This window comes from Entelurus aequoreus, linkage group LG12, assembly GCF_033978785.1.
Source record: "Entelurus aequoreus isolate RoL-2023_Sb linkage group LG12, RoL_Eaeq_v1.1, whole genome shotgun sequence".
Lineage (NCBI taxonomy): Eukaryota > Metazoa > Chordata > Actinopteri > Syngnathiformes > Syngnathidae > Entelurus > Entelurus aequoreus.
Window position 1 is genome coordinate 51,961,769 of NC_084742.1, and position 25,044 is coordinate 51,986,812.

The 25,044-nt window shown below is 38.2% G+C and overlaps 1 protein-coding gene across 12 annotated transcripts in view; it reads right to left on the reverse strand.

Moving 5' to 3' along the window:
* Positions 1–679: 679 nt before the first annotated feature.
* Positions 680–25,044, reverse strand: part of ank2b (ankyrin 2b, neuronal) — a 163,944-nt gene continuing 139,579 nt past the window's right edge. For 5 of the 12 annotated variants that reach the window (XM_062066222.1, XM_062066227.1, XM_062066226.1 and 2 more), the window contains 13 exons: positions 19,950–20,046; positions 19,663–19,891; positions 14,170–14,295; positions 13,960–14,082; positions 11,935–12,024; positions 11,824–11,845; positions 7,678–10,740; positions 7,148–7,213; positions 6,954–7,079; positions 5,584–5,656; positions 5,371–5,434; positions 1,104–1,223; positions 680–1,033 (listed from right to left, as the gene is read on the reverse strand). In XM_062066222.1, the coding sequence (XP_061922206.1) occupies positions 1,013–1,033; positions 1,104–1,223; positions 5,371–5,434; positions 5,584–5,656; positions 6,954–7,079; positions 7,148–7,213; positions 7,678–10,740; positions 11,824–11,845; positions 11,935–12,024; positions 13,960–14,082; positions 14,170–14,295; positions 19,663–19,891; positions 19,950–20,046 (4,220 nt within the window). In that variant the 3' untranslated portion in view covers positions 680–1,012. The remainder of the gene's footprint in view (positions 1,034–1,103; positions 1,224–5,370; positions 5,435–5,583; positions 5,657–6,953; positions 7,080–7,147; positions 7,214–7,677; positions 10,741–11,823; positions 11,846–11,934; positions 12,025–13,959; positions 14,083–14,169; positions 14,296–19,662; positions 19,892–19,949; positions 20,047–25,044) is intronic. The other 7 variants (XM_062066229.1, XM_062066228.1, XM_062066224.1 and 4 more) reach the window with 7 other exon arrangements.

A 25,044-nucleotide genomic window follows, 5' to 3' on the forward strand; every position in this document is an offset into this window, starting at 1 on the left:
TCTGGCGTGGGCACATCAGATTAGATCAGTGTGTTGCAAACTGAGCAGTTTAAAGTCCTGAATGGTTGGTCTATTCATTGTTATTTTATTTTCAAATTGATTAGCCTGTGGAAAAAGTTAATGTTGATATTTACCTCAGAAGGCTGCAAATAGAAAAGAGGCATTCAATTTTTAAATTGTATTTGATATGCCATTGATATTTTTTTAATTATTATTATTATTATTTGAAGCTCGATTTTGCATGTCACTATAAAGTTATATAAGCCTTGCTTGTTCAATATTCAATGCAAAACTTGTTTGGGTCCCTATTAAAAGGTTAATTTGTTCAACTTTGGCCCGCGGCTTTGTTCAGTTTTAAATTTTGGCCCACTCTGTATTTGAGTTTGACACCCCTGCTTTAGAGGATTATTCTACTAAGGTCTAAAGTGCACATGTCCATCACAAGCACTCCAGAGAGTGGGGGCTATTGCCCCCAGGACATTGAGGGACTTAAGGGATAGCAGCAGTTGGCTTTTAGGAGGAAGTGCAAACACAATAATGACATCTGGTAAGAGCCCCCACCTCCGGTAAAAGTAGAGATCAGGGGTTGGTTTGAGGGGCCTATAGCGCCCCCAAGCCCGGTGTAGCGTCATCCCTGACGGCCATGTGAAGTGTTTCCTCAAATGACCACCAGGTGACACAACTTTTCTAGGAAGTTTATTCATGTACACAAGTGCAAACAATTCATGAATGAGTCAATCCTTTCGGACAACAACAACAACAAAAATCAAGTCAAGTCGAATGTGGATTATTTCGTAAAAGAATGCTGTAAAAACACACACACTATATTTTTACGGTAAACACGGACGGTAATGGTGCAGTCTTTGGCCACAGAAAAGAACACAAATAAATATAAAAAAATGCAGAGCGTAACACAAAAATGGGGAGGAAAAACCCCGCAAAGTCGGAAGTTTAACGATCAGGATATATTGCAGCGTCATTTTTCAATTGTACATTCCGTAAGTGTGCTGCATCAAGGTGGACCCTCCGGCTTCTAAAAAATACCAAAAAATAGTTGTGTTACTTTTTTCAACAGTTTTTGCAATGTGAGTGCAGACACTAACCTTGCCCGTGTTTCTCCTGACATCGTCTGTCCTCTGTCGCGTTACCACCCTCGTCTTCACCACCTGGCTGACCTTTCTATCCTTCGCAGGCTCCATCTCAAATCCCGCCGCCGCCTGTTTCTTTAGGAGAGGAAGTCATGTGGTTATTATATAAATGGAGCAGAAGGTCCTGAGTTCAATCCCGGGCTCGGGATATTTCTGTGTGGAGTTTGCATGTTCTCCCCGCGAATGCGTGGGTTCCCACCGGGTACTTCGGCTTCCTCCCACCTCCAAAAACATGCACCTGGGGATAGGTTGATTGGCAACAATAAATTGGCCCTAGTGTGTGAATGTGAGTGTTGTCCGTCTGTCTGTGTTGGCCCTGCGATGAGCTGGCGACTTGTCCAGGGTGTATCCCGCCTTCCGCCCGAATGCGGCCGAGATAGGCTCCAGCACCCCCGCGACCCCGAATTAGACAAGCGGTAGAAAATGGATGGATGGAGATGGATCATCCTAACAATAGACTTAGACTTAGACAAACATTATTGATCCACAAGGGAAATTGTTATTTCTATTTCCTTCTCCGCTCCTTCATCCCTGTGCCTGCACGGCATCCCGGGCGTAGTTCCACGGGAATGTCCGGCCGAGATCCCCATAGCTCTGGGGGCAAGGAGAGCTCAAACAGCCCCTCCCGTGTGTAAACAAAGGACCGGCTGCTCAACTGATCAAAGCCAAACACAAAACGGCCCGAAAAGAAAAAGAAAAGTAACAAACACACAAAAGCGCCAAAAGAACCATAATTAATGGTTGATGGAAAAGATAAGTGATGACAAAAAAAGCAAGAAAAGTTGAGAAGAATACGACAAATAAAGTAAAATGAAGGAAATCAAAGGATCTACTGCAAGGGTGTCCAAAGTGCGGCCCGGGTGCCATTTGAGGCCCGCGGGTAATTTTTTAACGGCCCCACGGCACATTGTAAAAATACGACAAAAAACAAAACAAAACATAAAAAGTGGTATAAAAGAGCAAACAGGTGAAATGTAACAAGACAATGTTGCAATGTTTACTCTAATAACACAAAGCTGCCATGCAGGCTGTTTCTTTCTTTAAAAAATAATAATGAATCAAAATCAATGTCATTATGAATTATTGACCTATTCAAGGCTCCAATTACTTCACATTAAATATTCCACTTTGAGATATTTTTTGGGGAAAATGTTGCATATTTTGTGTTTGCCATGTAAAAAACTAAGCTGTTTTTTTTTTTTTTAAAGAAGGGCCTAAAACGAACAAACAAAAAAAAAACATAAACAACAATAAAAGTTATAATTGACGGATAGGTGTGAAGTCAATCTCGAGATTATTGTGTTAAAAGTAAAAAAAAAATAGAATTAATTTTTTAACACTTTAATGAGTAGGACCCTCTTTAACCTTGATAATTTTAGTGGGATTTTTTTTTTTTAAGTGTCATTGCTCAAAAAATATTAGTTAATTAAAATCAATGTTGTTATGAGTTATTGACCTTTTTAAGCAGGGGTCCCCAAACTTTTTGACTCGGGGGCCGCATTGGGTTAAAAAAATTTGGCCGGGGGCCAGGCTGTGTATATATATATATATATATATATATATATATATATATATATATATATATATATATATATATATATATATATTATTATTTATATATATTTATATATATATATACATACATTGTCTTTTTAATCTGTTTTGTCATTTAAAATCAATTAACATTGATGTTCATCAACATTTAACATTGTCACGTTATCGATGGAAAAATTCATTTTTAGACAATATGATTTGCCTGAGCGACTAGGAGACACCAAGAGTAACAAGTGGTAGAAAATGGATTAGAAAGGAAAGATTTAAAAAAAAAATTAATAATCATTTTTTTAAATTTTTTTTTTACTTGGGGCTGCCTCTGGGCCGGATTTTGGATGCTGGGGGGCCGGATCCGGCCCGCGGGCCGTAGTTTGGGGACCCCTGTTTTTAAGGCTTCAATTATTATATAATCTCAAATATTCCACTTAAAATTTTTATTGGGTGAAAATATTGCATATTTTGTGTTTTTTCCATAAAAATACAGGATTTTATTTGACAAAAAGGGCATACAACTTATATATTGACAGATAGACCTGATATTGATCTAGAGATTTAAACCTTAAATAATAATAATAATAATAATACTAAATAATGACACATTTTTTATATTTTTTTGACCAAAACCATTTGGGGTCCTCAAGCCTGAGTGGAGGCCTAAATGTCTATTTGTTTATACATATACTGTAATGGTTTTTGAAATAAAAAATATCAAAATGGCCCCCGCTTGCTTTGATTTTTCCATGTGCAGTGGAAAAAGTTTGGACACCCCTGATCTACTGTGATATGCTGCCACTCTTTCAGGCGCATCAAAAAAATATAATAAAAAATAACAGGCACACATCGTGGTTAAACGTGTGGAGATTGAGGATTCAAACCTCCACTTGAGTTTGTATGTTTTTTTCGGCTACTCTGGCTTTTTTCCCTCACATTCCAAAAACATGCGTGTTGTGTTAATTGGAGACTGTGAAGTTTCTGTAGGGGTGAATGTTTGTTTATCTATACGTGCCATGTGATCGGGCTGGTGACCAGTCCACTATGGACCCAGACTAGGATAGATTCCAGCTTACCCTTGAACCTAACAAGGACAAGCAGTATCCAACAATGGATGGATGATAATAAAATTTATAATAATAGCACAGTGGTATCTTAACTGAGTATTTTGACATATAACGATGGTAATTCCGGCTCTTTGTGGAGTGCCGCTCCTTTGGCTCGGCTGAACTATTTTTGCCTTTGACTAGGTTTTTGCCTACTCCCTTGTAGCTTTGCTTGAACTACAGTAAAACCTCTAAAACCTGCGCCTGCATCCCATAATGTCGTTCTGTCTTTCAAGTGTGACCAGTAGATGGCAGTCAAACATAACAGATACGTGTAGACTGCAAAATGACGCATGTAAACAACACCAACATTTAATATGTTCCATTGAAAATATAGAACATTACACACGGCGCTCAAAAATCTATCAAAAGGTTTTAGTACGACTTTGGTAAGCTATGAAGCCACACCGCTTGATGGATTGTACTGTGCTTCAACATAGGAGTATTATTATGGTGTGTGTATAAGGTAAGACATATTATCTGGCGTTTTGTTTCGCAATATTATGCAAAAGCAACTTTTCTTACCTTTTGGTACCTGCTGATCTGTTTTTGGGAAAATGTATGCGTGTCCGCCTATCTTCTTGTTATGGGACAGTCATCCTCCACTGTTGCCATTTCTAATATAAAGTAGTGTAAAGTTCTTACTTATATCTGTCAGTAAACTCGCCATGAAAGTGCTAAAACATACCGGTGTAGTGATTTATTATTATTCACCCAAGGAACTTTAGTTATTAGAAGATTTTTCACGGGATTTGTTATTGTTATACTAGTGAGCCACGGATGAGGAGATGCTGCTCCGTTATTGATTTAAGTGAAGTGAATTATATTTATATAGCGCTTTTCTCTAGTGACTCAAAGCGCTTTACATTGTGAAACCCAATATCTAAGTTACATTTAAACCAGTGTGGGTGGCACTGGGAGCAGGTGGGTAAAGTGTCTTGCCCAAGGACACAACGGCAGTGACTAGGATGGCGGAAGCGGGGATCGAACCTGCAACCCTTAAGTTGCTGGCACAGCCACTCTACCAACCAAGCTATACCATATTTTTAAGTATAGTCTGAATGTCATTAAAACTGTTGGCTCCATCTTTAGACACTTCTTCCACTCCCGTCCTTGCACGCTACACCGCTACAACAAAGATGACAGGGAGAAGACGCTGCCGAAGGTGAGACACATAAATAAGACCGCCCACAAAACAGTGCATCCTTAAGCGACTATCAGAAAGTGGCTTGAAGATGATCTGTAAAACATCATCTATGCAACATTTTGACCAAAGAACCACCATTACATGTTATGTAGACCACAAGGAAGTGTTTTACATTTAGAAAAAAATAAAATTTATAATATGACTCCATTAACACGCCCTATAATCCGGTGCGCCTTTTGTATGAAAATAGACCTGGCTAGACCCACTCATCCGCAGTGCGCCTTATAATCCTGAGCGTCCTAAATACGGTAAATTATAACACATTTTTTGGTAATATGTTTTTCTTGAAAAATATTAATATTTTTTTTCTTTTCATAGTTACTTTATTTTTGTAAAATGAAAACTTGTCCCTCGAGTGACTCACTTGTTGACCACCGCTTGCTTGATTCGAGTTCATGGATTCCTCGGACACTCCGCCTCGTTCAGAGCTGTGCAAAGAAAAGCAGAAGGGGGATATACAAATGTAGTTTGCCACAAAAAGTGGATAGTTTGCTACGAGGCGACTAAGGTACTGGTCCAAATAGACTTGGTCTCAAATCCAGAATTTAGTGACAAATGGTGTCAGGATCAGACTTACCATGTAATAGTTTGGATCCGCTGAACGATGTCCATTCTGTTGATCTCGGTCAGTCTCTTGATGAGTGCGGTTTCTATGTCGGACAGTCAAAAAATATGATGTTATTTACGTACAACACCACGACCCCAACCCACCCCCCGCGAGATTCACAGTATTACACACCCTGCGATCCTCATCTTTAAGAGAGGAACCACCACCCCGGTCTGCCAATTAAAAGGCCCAGCCTCTGACGTCCACACAATGTTGTCAACCAAGACAACCACAAAGTGTCCAAAGCCTTAACAAACGTCGGGCAGATCTCATCCACCCCCGGGTCCCTGCCGCCGAAGAGATTTTTAACTACCTTGTGAACCTCATACCCAGAAATAGGAGAGCCCACCACAGAGTCCCCGGTGACTGCTTCTTCAAAGGAAGATGTGTAGGTAGGATTGAGGTTTTTGATGTACTCCCTCCACTGATTCACAACAGTCGAGGTCAGCAGGACATAGTACCCACCATACATGGTGTTGACAGTGCACGCCTAACCTTGCTGAGACGGTAGATGGTGGTTCAGAATCTCTTGAAAGCCGTCCGGCAGACTTTATCCATGGCTTTCCCCGAACCCATCCCATGTCTGAGTTTTTGCCTTGGTGATCGCGAAAGCTGCTTACCGCTTGGCCTGTCAGTACCTGTTCGCTGCTGACCTGATAGGACTCCTCCTTCAACTTGACAACATCCCTCACCGCTAGTGTCCACCAACAGTTTCTGAGATAACTGCTACGATAGGCGCTAACCACATTCTGGCCACAGCTCTGATCAGCCGCCTCAACAATAGAGGCATGGAACATGGTCCACTCGGATTCAATGTTTGACGCCTCCCTTAGAACATGTTCGGAGCTCTTCTGGACGGGGGAATTTAAACACTTTCTGAAGGGAGACTCTGACGTCACGAGCAACATAGGTATCTAAATATGACTCTGTTTGATTTAATGTGAATCGGTACTCGTTAGTACCGACCAAATTCGGTATCCATCCCTAACCGCAGGTAATTTTTTAAATTGTCAGTTAAATAGTGTTTCTGTCCATTTTGTGTTGAGCTGTTAAAAACATCATTAGGTTTGATTTACATAAAGCAAACTAATTGTGCGGTCCCAGGTTGATGTTATTTAAAACTTAAAAATGATCTGTCTAAGGTACACTTTAATGAAACGAAAAAAATAAGCTAAAAGATAAGTTAAAACATGATATCTATCTGAGATTAATCACAATTAATTACGAGTTATATATTGTCAAAATGTGATTAATCCCGATTAAATATTTTAACCATTTGACAGCCCAATTTTTTAAAAACAATATTCTCGTAGAATTCCGACTTTCAGGTGTCACCATACCTGTGGCACCCTCTTCCTTCATCCAGTGATTCAAAAGCGCGTAGCTTTGGTCTTGCAAGGAGTCAGGATTTTCGGTCCGTATCAAATCGATCTTTTCCTGGCTGAGTCCCAGTTCTCGCGCTAGCTCTATTGCAAAAATACATCAAATCAAATTAAAGTCATGGATGTCTCTATACTGCAGTGCTTTACTGTACCTGCCCAGCTGAAGCCCAAGTGGTCTGCTGTCATCAAAAACGTTTGCTTTGGACACTCTGTTGCATCTATTGGAAACATTACACAAGCTAGTTAGCATGCGCTATCAGTCAGAATTGGGACACTTACACTAGGCTGTGTTTATCGTACATTTTGGCGCCAGAGACATTACTTTATTACAAAATGAGGCTCACTAAATTTAGCCACAAAATTACGGTAATGGACTCAAACACACTATGTATGTATTTGGAACTTCCGGTTGGGCCATGGCTGAGTAGGGAATTCCAGTCATCCTATTACGAAAATCCTCCATTAAACTTGAGAACCAAAAAAAAAGAAGTCAAACGGCATAGAAATTAGCGTGTGTAAGATTCAGAAGTCTATTTGGGTCTAAATATATTGACTATTTTCATAGAAAAGAATACAATGGAGTACACGGAATGAACGCAGTCAAACTACGGTGCAGCAAGCCAAAAAATAAATCGGTGCACACAAGCAGAAAATATAATGGAAAGAGTTCGCAATACAGTACCTTGACCTTGAATGGGGTCCTCACCATGTGTTCTAACTAGGAAGGTGTCCATTACCGCCGGATCGATAAGACCACTCTCGTCCTCTGAGTTGTCATCACTGGCGTGTGCCTTTTGTTCTTTCTTGGTCTCCGCCAGCCTTTCTATGACCTTGGCCGCCTCGTCGGTTATCTCGTCGAAGAATTCGACGGACCTCTTATGGTGAAGCTTGGAGGAGGAAGTCAGGCCACTTTTACCTTTGACTGGCAATCTGGACTGGAAGGATTTGGACTCTGCTTTACTAGTCAGTCTAGTGGAGACGCCCTCAGATTGGTTCTTAATTTTAGGTCCTCCTGCGTCCTGTCCTGTTTCTGACTTTCTTCGAGGTGGTCCCTTGAGACTTTTGTCTTGCTCAACCGGTTTGAAAGACTTTGCTTTAATGGGGATTCTGGATTTTGACACAGGAGATAGTTCAGATTTGGTTTGAGAGGATTTTGGGGTCTCTATCACAGATTTAGATTCTTCCGGGGAGGAATCAGATGATTCCTGACCCTGCTCGGAGTATATGGATCTTGTAATGGTGTTGTCTGCTAAGTCTACATTAATTATCATTTGATCCGTAGAATCTAAATCGGATGATTTTGGATTTTCCAGAGCTGTAGCAAGTTTGCTCGAAGCAGCGAACTCCATTTGAGGGATTTTTGATTCACAAGATGCAGTCTGATCAACCTCACATGACACCGGTAGAGTTATTTCAGATCTGTTGGCACCCTCCTCGGTGTTGACCTGCAGTTTTAGATTGAGACCAACTTCCGAGTTTGCAGAGGCCACAATGTTTTCTACCACCACTTGTTTGTCGATCTGGAAAAAGGCAAAACCACCGCCGCCAACCTCATCTTCTAGGCTCCTTTTGGTCATATCAATAGCACCACTGCGAGTCATCTCAAAAAGCTTCCCCTCCTGGAAGAAAAATGGGTTGGGCTCGCTCGTCGGCGTGCTCTCCTCCGTGGGTGTTTTACCTGGTGTCGTAGCAGGACTTTCTTGCTGGGACCGACTACTCTCTTCCCCCACTACTAGATTGAGTAGTTCCTCTTCTTTTTCTTTGAGACCAGCTTCAAAAGGGGCGTCTTTATCCTTAGACCATATGGCTGCCGCTTCTACCTTTGCGGTGACACCTTTGGACTCGGTTCTCGGATTTTCTGCCCCTTCTGTATCATCATAGATACAAAACTCAGGTTCAAATACATCCATTGCTTGACTAATATCACTTCCTTTGACTTCATCTGTCACATTACTTTGACCATCGCCTCCTTGGTTTTCTCTCGAATCCCGTAAGCTGTTCTCCTTTTGCTCGTCAGTTCTGTTTGCTAGACTATCTACTCGTGGTTCTGGTGTGGTTTTCAAGTGGGATTTGGACTGGTTTTGGTCTGCGTGGAATTCGTCTTGCACACCTGCCGAAAAAGAAGAAGGAGCTTTAATAAGAGGGTCAGAAACAGGAGGATTTAACTCTTCTGTGAGTCTCTTTGCCCCTAATTTACATTCTACATCTATGTGTGGTGTGTCTTCTTCTTGGATGACAGCTGCTGGTTTGATTTGAAAAGTCAGACATGAGCGGTGAGGAGGTTTAGGATTTAGCTCATAACTTACCTCCTCATAACTAGGGGTATCGGGGGAAAGCGGATTCTTACCGGAACTCTGCTCGCCATTGTCCTCATCAGCCGCAAGGTTTTGGAAAAGTCTATCACGTAAAGTATCTTTAATATTCGTGGGCTGGATTAGGGAACTACTCTGGAAGGACGGATCAACAGGGCTCGTCTCCAAGGAGTCCCGAGGAGGCGAATCATCAGTCGGGCTTGGTTCAATAGAATCAGGGGTCTTACATGAGGATGAGTCCGTAACAAGACTACCGTCTAGGGAATCTCTGTGACTTATAGTCAAAGACTCATCGGCTAACGGACTGAGAGAATCTGAGCTTTGCTTTAAGGGTAACTCCAAGGATCTAAAAGCATCCGAGGAAGCTAAAGGCAACGCTAGGGGAAAATGGAGTTGCTCTGCGGCGTCGTACATGCTTTTTTTAGTCCTGGATGCGGACTCACCAAGGAGGGTTGATTCAGGAGACAGTTGGTCATCGGGTAATGCAATCTTTTCCAGGTCTGAGGTTTGCTCAGTTTTGGGAGAGAGACACGCATTTTCAGGACTTGTGCCGGGAGTGGTGAGACCTTCATGTTTGTAGCTGTCCTCGAAACTAAGGCGAGGTGTTTCTGAACCCTGTAAGTCTGCGACCTTGTCTGAGTTGTCATCATCATCATCACGACCAGCTTTGTCCCTAGTTTTAGGTTTTGAATCCAGAGATAGCTCTTTAGAGATCCTGGTTTCTGGCCTTCTAATTCTGCTTTCTTCCAGTCTTGTTCTAGGCTTATCCAACTCCATCTTTGAGGTTCCTCTGTCTTTCTGAAAGACTTGCATCAGTTCCTTAACCGAGACAGTCTCCTTTGCCGCTTCAGGTGTTTTTACAGGGCTTATTGTAGACTTGTTTTTTTTTTTTACTTTTGGAGAAGATGGCAAAGGTTGAACTCTGCCACCGACAATTTTTCCTTTCTGCTCCATCTCTACTTTTTGTTGCAAGGCTTTTACTTTGTCCTTTATGGATCCAATGGGGGTATCTTCAATCAGTGGGGACTTGACTTCTACCCGTAGATGCTTTTGGACTTTAGTTGGAGTGACTGATTTAGCGGCTCCCTCATGGGTATCCTTCTGTTTTTTTGGCACATCCAGGAGGTGTTCTTTGAGATCACTGGGCTCCACCGTGTCACACATTCCACTACGGAGTATTTTGTCAACTTTCTCCAGATCCTTTTTAACGTTCTCTAAGTCATTCTTTGTTATTTCTAATGGTTCCCCACTCGGAACGTCACCCGTCTCCTCCTTCTCTCGACTGGACGCTTCCTCTAAGGGTTTATCTGAGGATGTTAAAATGGCCGTCATTTTCATCAAGTCTTGTTTCATCTCCGACACGTCGGATAGAAGGTCCTGTTCTCGATTTGGCTCGGATCGCCGGATATCTGACGTCTCTGCCCCAGTTTCATCTTTCCGGGAGAAGTAAGGAGTAAAAATAATATAAAAAAATTCAAATAAAAAAGGAGACATATTTGAGAATGAGGTCAGTGCAATACCGGGAAGGTTTTACAAAAATACTTACAACATTAATAAGGTGAAAGATTATGAGAAATACTGCAAAAATATCGATGAAATAAAAGTTTACACTTAAAAACATGGTATATTTATTTCTCAAAATATACAGTTTTTTTTTTTAAAATAAATACACATTGTTAGTTTCTTGTGAGCATTTTTTTAAAACACTTCTTTACAAAAAATATTGTAGTTTCTCAATAATATGACTTTTGACTCACATTAATAGATTTTTCTTCAATAAAGTTTATTTTTCAAAACTGATAAAATTTGTCTTCGAAATACTTTTTAAATTAAAATCTTACTAAAATCTTACAACTTACTAAAATCTTACAATGTCTTAGAAAAATAAAACTGGTTAAACTAGTACTGTGCCATAGAAAATACTTATTCACAAACTATTAAATAAAGATGTGTTATATGTAAAAAAAAAACAATACTTTAATAAAATTGTTTCGGAAATATAGTTTCTCATAATATTTGAGATTTTTTTAAATCTTTAAAAAAAAAAAATTTTCTCATCAAAATGTGTCTTAAATTTAATCGCATAACAATTTTTTAAAAAACAATTTGTTTTGCAAAGATTAAATGTAAAAAAATTGATTTTCTTGTTAAGATTAATTTTAATAAACATTTAACATTAAAAAAAATAAAAAATAATAATAATAAACAATTTATTTTTTCAGAAATCAGTACTGTAAAAATAATTATTTTCCTAAAAAAATAATAATAATCTACTGCATTATGCAAAATAAACATGTTTTTTTTTTTCAAAAATAGCAGCCTTTTCCTCAAAATGTAAAGATTAAATATGCTTTTTTTTCCCAAAGTAAATATTATTTTCTTTTAAAACACATGACGTGAAGAAAACCTCAGAATGTGGTGATGCCCATGCCTATGCAAATATTGTGATTGGTAAATATAAATAAATAACTAAACAAATAAATAAACACAATTGGGTTTTAGTTATAATGGCTTACATTTTTCCAGCTTTTGGTTGGTCTGGAAAAAATAAAGAAAAAGGATCAGTAAATTTAAAAAAAATTCAAACATTTTTTATTTCAGCTAGAGAAAGTCAGTATTTTTTTTACCTCATCGTCATGATCAGAATCCAAATCCTTTTTTAAAGTGGCAAGCAGGAAGAAGAGCAAAGACAAAAAGTGCATTTTTTTCAGCAAATCCTAAAAAGTAGATATCACAATTACAAGACAACAAAGCCACAAAATATCAATACAGTTTGATTTTTATTAAATGAGCTTGGAGAGATTCATTGTGTCATATTTTTATTCATCTAATGACCTGGTCGTTGATTTTGGAGTTCTTATCCCATTATATTTTTAATCATTTAGTGGCATATGTTTTCAATTATTTTGACTCGGGGGCCAAAATTTGAGAAAAAAAATGTGTCTGTATTGTTTAAGAACACTAATACAAAACCTCACAATAATGTCTGATTGAATGCTAAAAACGTTATGACAGACCGCCTTAAAAAACGCAATGGAATTTTTATTTTTTTTACTGAATGAGACACCCAGAATGTACGTGAAAATAAAGAATATGCGATTTACAATATTAACTATGAACGATAAAACACTGAATATTGACAACATATGAACGTCACACCCCCTCTCCATCGACATATTTTACAATCAAGCGGAACGCAACAAAAATGCAACAAACAGCGAAATATGAACGCGAAGGGTAAAAAAAACCCAAAAAATACAATCTGATATATCACTAAGCGTTAGAACTTTCTTGTAAAAATCTCCTTCCGCGTCTGTCCCTGACACCCGCATTTCAGGCTGGCCGCTCTGGAAACACTCTGTGGAAACGCTCCCCACCCACACTGCTTGGTGCCTCGTCTGAGCTGCTGTGACTTAGATTACCATAGTGTCAGAATAATTGTATCTAAGTTATCACAAAACTTTATGTTGCCATGAGTTCCCGGCGACAAGACAAAAGCTGTCTTTGATCCTACCAAGAAGAAGGCTTGTAAAACTCCACTGTGTAGGATGGGAAGCAACATGAAGGTGTTCTGTATCTTTGATGTATTGTAATCCACAGAAAGATTTTGTCTTGACCCCAGATCTACAAAGCGGAGAGAAAGCAGGACCTGCCCAAGCTCCAGGCACCTCTTCTTTGAACTGTTTTACGACCTTTTCTTTGAACTGTTTACGACCTTTTCTTTGAACTGTTTTGTGATAAGGGCGATGGCTGTTTACGACCCCCCGCCCTCTCTCCCCTTAGAAACAGCTGTTGCCATGTAATTAGGGAAAGTCCAAATAAAAGAGGAGGCGTACAATCTTTCGTCAGAGCGTGGTGGAGACTGTGCAAGAGCACAGCCCAGACGTTTCTCCTCAATTGAGCCAAATTTAGTTCTGTCTCTGTTTAATTCCTTGCTTCTTGTCTTGTTTAATAAATGTCATCAGTGTTTGAACCTGACACATAGTAATTATCATAGTAACTAATTAGATTACCATAATAACTCATTCGATTACCATAGTAACTAGTATATCATGCAAAAGTGCATAATTCCAACCATAGACGTACTTTGTATAGTTCAAGACTTACGGTAATTAGAAAACATCACTGCACATCACAATGGCGGCAACAGTTTCCATCTTAAAAATCAAAACAAATTATTTGGGAATATCCGGCGGGCCAGATTGAAAAGTTTAACGGGCCGCGTTCGACTCCCGGGCCTTAATTTTCCCAGGTCTGTTTTAGAGGCATCCAAACACTGCATGCACGCTGAAACCCGAGTGCATGAACCTTATGATGTGAAGCTTTATATCCAACATTGAAACATTTATAAATCAGAAAAGAGGAACATCTTTATAAATCCTCCTTTTATTTATTGAATAGCATTTTTTTCCAGTTACATTTATAAATATTGAGCATTCATTCAATGGCATTTCTATAGACTTGAGCATCTTTATGTGTTTTATAGAATCAAACACAAGATTTAATAGCATTTTTTTATTTGCTCCTTAGTAGTTTTATTTACAAATTTGAGTTGTTTGCTTGTCTTCAAAATATCACTATTTTTGTTCATTTCATTTTATTTTTAAACATATTTTAAAAAGCAGATCATTACATAATCGCGGTGTCCTCACCTTAGTATATGATGGTAGCGTAATATTAAGGTTGCATATGGCGTTTTGTCCAGGTGACCGGTAAGTGCGAGGTTCCTTCATAAAACACAAGCGCCCACAGAGCTCCTGAGTGTCGTCCCTGATCTGCAAAAAAAAACACAAAAAAAACCCCAACAGCAAGTCAGTAACTCGTACTGCATTGGCAATGAGTGTATTTAATAATCAGCTTACTTTGATGAACAGAGTTAGTCGGTTCTCTTTAAAGGCGAAAAAGCTAAAGACGTGATGCTGGCCATTTTTGATGAGAGGAACCAGGTTTCCGTAGCAGTCTGCATAGATTGGCTTTCCTTCCAAAACCTACAAACAAAAAACAAAAAGAGAAATAGTATTCAGTACATTACCTACCTCAGCCGGTGTAAGTTTGGCTGTTTGGAAGCTTATTGAATACACAGCATGCAATAACTATGAATTAAAACGGTACACAGTGACAAACCTGACCTATAAACAACTATACATATATAGGGTTTCCCCTTATTGTAACTGAATGTGGCGCATCGCCACACTTTTAAAGTAAGGGATTTTTACAAATTCAGGTAACATAATGTATTGTGGGCAGCACGGTGGGACAGGGGTTGGTGCTTGTGCATGACAATACGAAGATCCTGGGTTCGATCCTGGGCTCGTGATCTTTCTGTGTGGAGTTTGCATGTTCTCCCCGTGACTGCGTGGGTTCCCTCCGGTTACTGATGGAACCAGATCTTTTCCATACATCCATATTTAAGTGTTACTTCTTTACTTCCATAGTCATATACAGTCACCCCATGTCAAAAACCTTGGGGTCATATTCGACCCAGACCTCAAGTTTGACAAACAAGTGAAATCTGTGGTGAAATCCTGTTTTTTCCAACTACGCACCATAGCCAAGATCAAGTCTTTCCTCTCCCCCAGTGACCTACGGAGGGTCGTGTTGATGCTTATTTTTTCTAGACTGGACTATTGCAATGCCCTTTATGCTGGGGTCACCGACAAGACCATCCATAGCATGCAGCTAGTACAAAATGCGGCTGCCAGGCTGGTGACAGGCGCAAAAATGAGGGAACATATTTCTCCCATCCTCTCCTCCCTTCACTGGCTCACGGTGAAGCGTAGAGTGAAATTTAAGATTGTCATGTTCGTCTTCAAAGCGCTCAATGGTCTCGCCCCAGCTTATATTAAAGATCTCCTGGACCAACCCACCAGCTCCAGGCTGGGTCGTTGCCTTAAATCAGACAACCAGATGACCCTGAAGGTCCCACGGTCAAACCTAGTGACAAGGGGAGACCGTGCTTTCTCAGTGATGGCACCTAGGTTGTGGAATAAGCTCCCCCTGAGTTTAAGTCCGCCACCACTCTGGACTCTTTTAGAGCACGGCTTAAAACTCACCTTTTTACCGCAGATGACTTTTAATTTATGTTTTCATTGTGAGTCTTAAATGTTTAGTTTAGATTCCTTTGTGTGTCTCAGTCTCTGTTTCTGTTTTTTTTGTTTCTCCACTCGGGCTGCGCCCCGGGCTGATGTAACAGTTGGTTGGGGGGCGCATAATAAATGAAAATAACATAACATAACATAACATAGTACAAAATAGCTAGTATTCTTCCTTCTTTCTAGTCTGCAAAGTAATGGCCTTCTAGCAGTGGAATGCAGGGTGTAGAGATAACTCAGGGAGTAGTCAAAACAACGAGGGTGGGAGTGAGGGACAGAGGGAAGAACACAGCACTTCCGTGGGTTTGGAGGGAGATCGATCTAGACTGGGCGAGGGAACGCTTCTGTACTGGATTTGGTCTCACGTTTGTCTTCAAAGCTTTGAGAATAAACTACAAAATACCAACTACTGCCTGGTGATGAATTTAAACTTCAGCTTATGTGCCATTTAAGAAGTTGGGAGTGACCAGCAGCTTAAAATCCCTGGGAGGAAGAGCTGGTCAACGCAACATTACTCCGGCTTCTTCCCACCTCCAAAGACATGCACCTGGGGATAGGTTGATTGGCAACACTAAATGGTCCCTAGTGTGTGAATGTGAGTGTGAATGTTGTCTGTCTATCTGTGTTGGCCCTGTGATGAGGTGACGACTTGTCCAGGGTGTACCCCACCTTCCACCCAATTGTAGCTGAGTTAGGCTCCAGCACCCCCTGCGACCCCGAACGGGACAAGCGGTAGAAAATGGATAGATGGATAATGTATTGTATCTTCCAGAAGAAGTCACACAAAGTCCACCACTATTTTTAACGTTTATTGCCAAAATAATGCTAATAAACGGTACACAATGTACAAAACCCAAAACCAGTGAAGTTGGCATGTTGTTTAAATTGTAAATAAAAACAGAATACAATTATTTGCAAATTATTTTCAACCTATATTCAATTGAATGGACTGCAAAGACGAGATATTTAATGTTCGAACTGAGAAACTTCATTTTTTTGTTTTAACTTAGAATGATCATTTGGTTCTGTGGACTCGTCAGATCACAGAACACTTTTCCACTTTGCATCAGTCCATCTTAGATGAGCTCGGGCCCAGCGAAGCCGGCTGTGTTTCTGGGTGTTGTTGATAAATGGCTTTCGCTTTGCATAGTAGAGTTTTAACTTGCACTTACAGATGTAGCGACCAACTGTAGTTACTGACAGTGGTTTTCTGAAGTGTTCCTGAGCCGTGTGGTGATATCCTTTACACACTGATGTCGCTTTTTGATGCAGTACTGCCTGAGGGATCGAAGGTCCGTAATATCATTGCTTACGTGCAGTGATTTCTCCAGATTCTCTGAACCTTTTGATATTACGGACCGTAGATGGTGAAATTCCTAAATTCCTTGCAATAACTCGCTGAGAAATGGTGTTCTAAAACTGTTCGACAATTTGCTCACGCATTTGTTGACAAAGTGGTGACCCTCGCCCCATCCATGTTTGTGAATAACTGAGCATTTCATGGAAGCTGCTTTTATACCCAATCATGGCACCCACCTGTTCCCAGTTAGCCTGTTCACCTGTGGGATGTTACAAATAAGTGTTTGATGAGCATTCCTCAACTTTCTCAGTCTTTTTTGCCACTCGTGCCAGTTTTTTTGAAACACGTTGCAGGCATCAAACTCCAAATGAGCTGATATTTGCAAAAAATAACTAAGTTTTCAAGTTTGACCGTATTCAATTGAATATAAGTTGAAAAGGATTTGCAAATCATTGTATTATGTTTTTATTTACGAATTACACAACGTGCCAACTTCACTGGTTTTGGGTTTGGTTTATGTATGTATATATATATATATATATATATATATATATATATATATATATATATATATATATATATATATATATATATATATATATATATATATATATATATATACTGTATATACACTATATTGCCAAAAGTATGTGGCCACCTGCCTTGACTCATATATGAACTTGAAGTGCCATCCCATTCCTAACCCTTAGGGTTCAATATGATGTCGGTCCATCTTTTGCAGCTATTACAGCTTCAACTCTTCTGGGAAGGCTGTCCACAAGGTTGCAGAGTGTGTTTATAGGAATTTTCGACCATTCTTCCAAAAGCGCATTGGTGAAGTCACACACTGATGTTGGTCGATAAGGCCTGGCTCTCAGTCTCCGTTCTAATTAATCCCAAAGGTGTTCTATCGGGTTCAGGTCAGGACTCTGTGCAGGCCAGTCAAGTTCATCTACATTGGGGACGGAGTGGCCGTGCCAGCAACCTGAGGGTTCCTGGTTCAATCCCCACCTTCTACCAACCTCGTCACGTCCATTGTGTCTTTGAGTAAGACACTTAATAATAATAATAATACCTGGGATTTATATAGCGCTTTTCTAAGTACCCAAAGTCGCTTTACATGTTAAAAACCCATCATTCATTCACACCTGGTGGTGGTAAACTACTTTCGTAGCCACAGCTGCCCTGGGGTAGACTGACGGACTTCACCCTTGCTCCTGATGGGTTGTGGTTAGGGCCTCCCGCCATCAGTGTGTGAATGTGGAATCAGTGTCAAAGCGCTTTGAGTACCTTGAAGGTAGAAAAGCGCTATACAAGTTCCTTTCACTGGAACTAAGGGGCCAAACCCAACTCCTGAAAAACAACCCCACACCATAATGCCTCCTCCACCAAATTTCACACAATGCAGTCCGAAATGTAGCGTTCTCCTGGCAACCTCCAAACCCAGACTCGTCCATCAGATTGCCAGATGGAAAAGCGTGATTCATCACTCCAGAGAATGTAGATTTAGTTTTTCCCTCTAAAACCTACATTTTTCTTAAAAATAATAATACTATAATAATACAGGTAGAGATGTCCGATAATGGCTTTTTTGCCGATATCCGATATTGTCCAGCTTTTAATTACCGATTCCCATATGAACCGATACCGATATATACAGTCGTGGAATTAACACATTATTATGCCTAATTTTGTTGTGATGCCCCGCTGGATGCATTAAACAATGTAACAAGGTTTTCCAAAATAAATCAACTCGAGTTATGGAAAAAAATGCCAACATGGCACTGCCATATTTATTATTGAAGTCACAAAGTGCATTATTATTTTTTAACACGCCTCAAAACAGCAGCTTGGAATTTGGGACATGAGGAGGTTAAGGTGGGCGGGGTTGAGGTGTGTGTGTGTGTGGGGGTGGGGGGTAGGTGGTAGCGGGAGTGTATATTGTAGCGTCCCGGAAGAGTTAGTGCTGCAAGGGGTTCTGGGTATTTGTTCTGTTGTGTTTATGTTGTGTTACGGTGCGGATGTTCTCCCGAAATGTGTTTGTCATTTTTGTTTGGTGTGGGTTCACAGTGTGTCACATATTTGTAACAGTGTTAAAGTTGTTTATACAGTCACCCTCAGTGTGACATGTATGGCTGTTGACCAAGTATGCCTTGCATTCACTTGTGTGTGTGAAAAGCCGTAGATATTATGTGATTGGGCCGGCACGCAAAGGCAGTGCCTTTAAGGTTTATTGGCGCTCTGTACTTCTCCCTACGTCCGTGTACCACTCCGTACAGCAGCGTTTTAAAAAGTCATACATTCTACTTTTTGAAACAGATACCGATCATTTCCGATATTACATTTTAAAGCATTTATCTCTAGATATCTCTAGATAAAACTGAAGTAACGTTTTGGAATTGCAGCGACAAACCTTTTTATCATTGCCGCACATCAAATTTAAAATACCATCTTAAAGCGAAGTACTCGAGGACGGTGCTACATCGACAACAAGCAGAGTAGAACAAACTACACTGGCAAAGTTTACTGCGTCAATGTTGTCAACAAAAGTACCACAGATAAGGTAGACAGCCAGTGCATCTGGGAAAACCAAGTCCTGCAAGATGATGTCATTCATATCACCACAGGCACAAATAACAAATGTACTACACAAACGACAGCATCAAGTTGCATCTACCGGCTGATGGTGAATTTGTTTTGCTAACTGTAGAACATTGGACCTGAGTAAGAAATCACAACGAACTGGGGTCCCATTGTACCAAAAAAAGAGATCTAGCATTGGCATCTGAAAAGGTAAATGAGTTTGTTTGTTTATTTAGAGATGTCCGATAATATCGGACTGCCGATATTATCGGACATCTCTAAATATAGGAATCCTTTCTGAAAAGTCCTCTCAAATATTTTCACATTTTTACCTTGAAAACCTTGGACTTTTTGTTTTGAAATGCACTTTTTCTCCTCACCTCCACATCACGACTGCAGGCCACCTGGGTGAAGTTCTCTTGCTGCTCCAGGGTCTTGTCCACTTTGTCGTCCGTCATGCAGAAGCAGCGCAGGTGAGCCTCGATGGGGTCGTGGGTTTTGGCGAAGACCAGGAACTTGGCCATGTAGGGCACGCAGATGATCTCGCGGTACACTTGTGACGAGAAACTTACCGACTCTTGCGCTTGCCGACAGTCAATGAGCCAGAACCTGGGAGATGAATAAGGTCGGGTGTGTCCGAAAATATCCAATGGAGAAGTCATGTTACCTGGCAGAGACATTGGTGGTGAAGGACACGTGATCATTGATAAACGTTAGCGGGGTGGTTCCGGTGATGTCCTCCCATTGGGCCGGCGTTGTTCCGCCTGTAAAACCCCAATAGCATAAAACTGTTAACATAAACTGTAAGCTAAAAATAGCTAGCTGAATTATTAGCTATCAGTTGCTAGTTCTACTGCTAACCATGTGTAGCAAGTTAGACTTCGAGCTAACAATACTGTTAGCTATCAGTAGCTAATTGTACTGTTGGCTACCTATAACTAGCGGAACTATTGAGCTGAAAAGGTAAACACTTTGCCCCATACTGTCGTGAAAATCACACATAGTCTGTAAAATGGAATCCTATAAAGTGTAAATGGTTCCATTAACACCAGTTAATGGTGTTAGTGGCAAGCAGTAGCATTCCGCTACTGCTTGCCACAGGCTAAGCCGGGGTTCAGCAACCCGCGGCTCTAGAGCTGCATAGCGCCGGCCTAGTGGCTCCCTGGACCTCTTTCAGAGATGTGTGAAAATGGAAAAATATACTTTTTGTTTAAATATGGTTTCTGTAGGAGAACAAACATGACACAAACCTTCCTAATTGTTAGAAATCCGACTGTTTATATTAGACGTGCTTCACCAATGAGAGTATTTGGCAAGCACCGTTTTGTCCTACTTATTTCAGCGATCCTTGAACTCACCGTGGTTTGTTTACATGTACAACTTTCTGCGATGCTGCCACAGAAAGACGTGTTCTATGCCACTCCTTTTTCTCGTTTTGTCCACCAAACGTTGTATGCTGTGCGTGAATGCACAGCATTTGTTGATTGTATTGATTTGCTGGAGTGCTTAACAGGCATTTTTTGTCAGTGCTAATTCATGCTAACATGCTATTTAGGCCAGCTGTATGTACATATTGCATCATTATGCCTCGTTTGTAGGTATATTTGAAATCATTTAATTTCCTTCACTTATGTCCTCTGTGTATTTAATTTATATTTGCATGTCTCATGACACATTATCTGTATGTAATATTGGCTGCAAATCTCATAGTGGTTTGTGTGCCATGTTGTTCCAGACCACAGCAAATGTTACTCAACTTGCAAAGATTGTAATGAATCCATTATAGAAGTTTCCTTTAACTTGGACACACACATCTATACCTTTGGCCATTCCGAGCCAGTCATTTCCAGAAGTTATCTCACCCTGTGAGAAGCCTCCATTTTACTAATAATTTCTAATGTTGCAAAAATGTGTGGAATAAAAATTAAAATACAACGTTTCTGTCAACAAAGATTTGCATCAGCCTTTGATAGTAGGCTAATATAGCTAATATAGACACTTACATCACGTGTTGTCTTCATTATAAGACTTTTAAAGTCATTTTGATAGTAGGCTTGTATAGCTAATATAGACACTTACATCATGTGTTGTCTTCATTATAAGACTTATATAAGACTTTTAAAGTCATTTTGATAGTAGGCTTGTATAGCTAATATAGACACTTACATCATGTGTTGTCTTCATTATAACACTTATATAAGACTTTTAAAGTCATTTTGATAGTAGGCTAATATAACTAATATAGACACTTACATCATGTGTTGTCTTCATTATAAGACTTATACAAGACGTTTAAAGTCATTTTGATAGTAGGCTTGTATAGCTAATATAGACACTTACATCATGTGTTGTCTTCATTATAAGACTTATATAAGACTTTTAAAGTCATTTTGATAGTAGGCTTGTATAGCTAATATAGACACTTACATCATGTGTTGTCTTCATTATAAGACTTATATAAGACTTTTAAAGTCATTTTGATAGTAGGCTTGTATAGCTAATATAGACACTTACATCATGTGTTGTCTTCATTAAAATACTTATATAAGACTTTTAAAGTCATTTTGATAGTAGGCTTGTATAGCTAATATAGACACTTACATCATGTGTTGTCTTCATTATAAGACTTATATAAGACTTTTAAAGTCATTTTGATAGTAGGCCTGTATAGCTAATATAGACACTTACATCATGTGTTGTCTTCATTATAACACTTATATAAGACTTTTAAAGTCATTTTGATAGTAGGCTAATATAACTAATATAGACACTTACATCATGTGTTGTCTTCATTATAAGACTTATACAAGACGTTTAAAGTCATTTTGATAGTAGGCTTGTATAGCTAATATAGACACTTACATCATGTGTTGTCTTCATTATAAGACTTATATAAGACTTTTAAAGTCATTTTGATAGTAGGCTTGTATAGCTAATATAGACACTTACATCATGTGTTGTCTTCATTATAAGACTTATATAAGACTTTTAAAGTCATTTTGATAGTAGGCCTGTATAGCTAATATAGACACTTACATCATGTGTTGTCTTCATTATAATACTTATATAAGACTTTTAAAGTCATTTTGATAGTAGGCTAATATAGCTAATATAGACACTTACATCATGTGTTGTCTTCAATGCAAGACTTATATAAGATTTTTAAAGTCATTTTGATAGTAGGCTTGTATAACTAATATAGACACTTACATCATGTGTTGTTTTCATTATAAGACTTGTATAAGACTTGTAAAGTCATTTTGATAGTAGGCTTGTATAGCTAATATAGACACTTATATCATGTGTTGTCTTCATTATAAGACTTTTAAAGTCATTTTGATAGTAGGCTTGTATAGCTAATATAGACACTTACATCATGTGTTGTCTTCATTATAAGACGTATATAAGACTTTTAAAGTCATTTTGATAGTAGGCTAATATAGACACTTACATCATGTGTTGTCTTCATTATAACACTTATATAAGACTTTTAAAGTCATTTTGATAGCAGGCTTGTATAGCTAATATAGACACTTACATCATGTATTGTCTTCATTATAAGACTTATATAAGAATTTTAAAGTCATTTTGATAGTAGGCTTGTATAGCTAATATAGACACTTACATCATGTGTTGTCTTCATTATAAGACTTATATAAGACTTTTAAAGTCATTTTGATAGTAGGCTTGTATAGGTAATATAGACACTTAAATCATGTGTTGTCTTCATTATAAGACTTATATAAGAATTTTAAAGTCATTTTGATAGTACGCTTGTATAGCTAATATAGACACATCATGTGTTGTCTTCATTATAAGACATATATAAGACTTTTAAAGTAATTTTGATAGTAGCATTGTATAGCTAATAGAGACACTTACATCATGTGTTGTCTTCATTATAAGACATATATAAGACTTTTAAAGTAATTTTGATAGTAGCATTGTATAGCTAATATAGACACTTACATCATGTGTTGTCTTCATTATACAAACGTAAGACTTCAATAAGACTTTTAAAGTCATTTTGATAGCAGGCTTGTATAGCTAATATAGACACTTACATCATGTGCTGTCTTCATTATAAGACGTATATAAGACTTTTAAAGTCATTATGATAGTAGGCTTGTATAGGTAATATAGACACTTACATGATGTGTTGTCCTCGTTATAAGACTTATATAAGACTTTTAAAGTCATTTTGATAGTAGGCTTGTATAGCTAATATAGACACTTACATCATGTGTTGTCTTCATTATAAGACGTATATAAGAATTTAAAAGTAATTTTGATAGTAGGCTTGTATAGCTAATATAGACACTTACATCATGTGTTGTCTTCATTATAAGACTTAAAGACTTATATAAGATTTTTAAAGTCATTTTGATAGTAGGCTTGTATAGGTAATATAGACACTTACATCATGTGTTGTCCTCATTATAAGACTTATATAAGACTTTTAAAGTCATTTTGATAGTAGGCTTGTATAGCTAATATAGACACTTACATCATGTGTTGTCTTCATTATAAGACGTACATAAGAATTTAAAAGTAATTTTGATAGTAGGCTTGTATAGCTAATATAGACACTTACATCATGTGTTGTCTTCATTATAAGACTTATATAAGACTTTTAAAGTCATTTTGATAGTAGGCTTGTATAGCTAATATAGACACTTACATCATGTGTTGTCTTCAGTATAAGACTTATATAAGACTTTTAAAGTCATTTTGATAGTAGGCTTGTATAGCTAATATAGACACTTAGATCATGTGTTGTCTTCATTATAAGACTTATACAAAACTTTTAAAGTCCTTTTGATAGTAGGCTTTTATGGCTAATATAGACACTTACATCATGTGTTGTTTTCATTATAAGACTTATATAAGACTTTTAAAGTCATTTTGATATTAGGCTTTTATAGCTAATATAGACAATTACATCATGTGTTGTCTTCATTATAACACTTATATAAGACTTTTAAAGTCATTTTAATAGTAGGCTTTTATAGCTAATATAGACACTTACATCATGTGTTGTCTTCATTATAACACTTATATAAGACTTTTAAAGTCATTTTGATATTAGGCTTTTATAGCTAATATAGACACTTACATCATGTGTTCTCTTCATTATAAGACTTATATAAGAATTTAAAAGTAATTTTGATAGTAGGCTTGTATAGGTAATATAGACACTTACATCATGTGTTGTCCTCATTATAAGACTTATATAAGATTTTTAAAGTCCTTTTGATAGTAGGCTTTTATAGCTAATATAGACACTTACATCATGTGTTGTCTTCATTATAAGACTTATATAAGACTTTTAAAGTCATTTTGATAGTAGGCTTGTATAGCTAATATAGACACTTACATCATGTGTTGTCTTCATTATAACACTTATATAAGACTTTTAAAGTAATTTTGATAGTAGGCTAATATAACTAATATAGACACTTACATCATGTGTTGTCTTCATTATAAGACTTATACAAGACGTTTAAAGTCATTTTGATAGTAGGCTTGTATAGCTAATATAGACACTTACATCATGTGTTGTCTTCATTATAAGACTTATATAAGACTTTTAAAGTCATTTTGATAGTAGGCTTATATAGCTAATATAGACACATCATGTGTTGTCTTCATTATAAGACTTATATAAGACTTTTAAAGTCATTTTGATAGTAGGCTTGTATAGCTAATATAGACACTTACATCATGTGTTGTCTTCATTAAAATACTTATATAAGACTTTT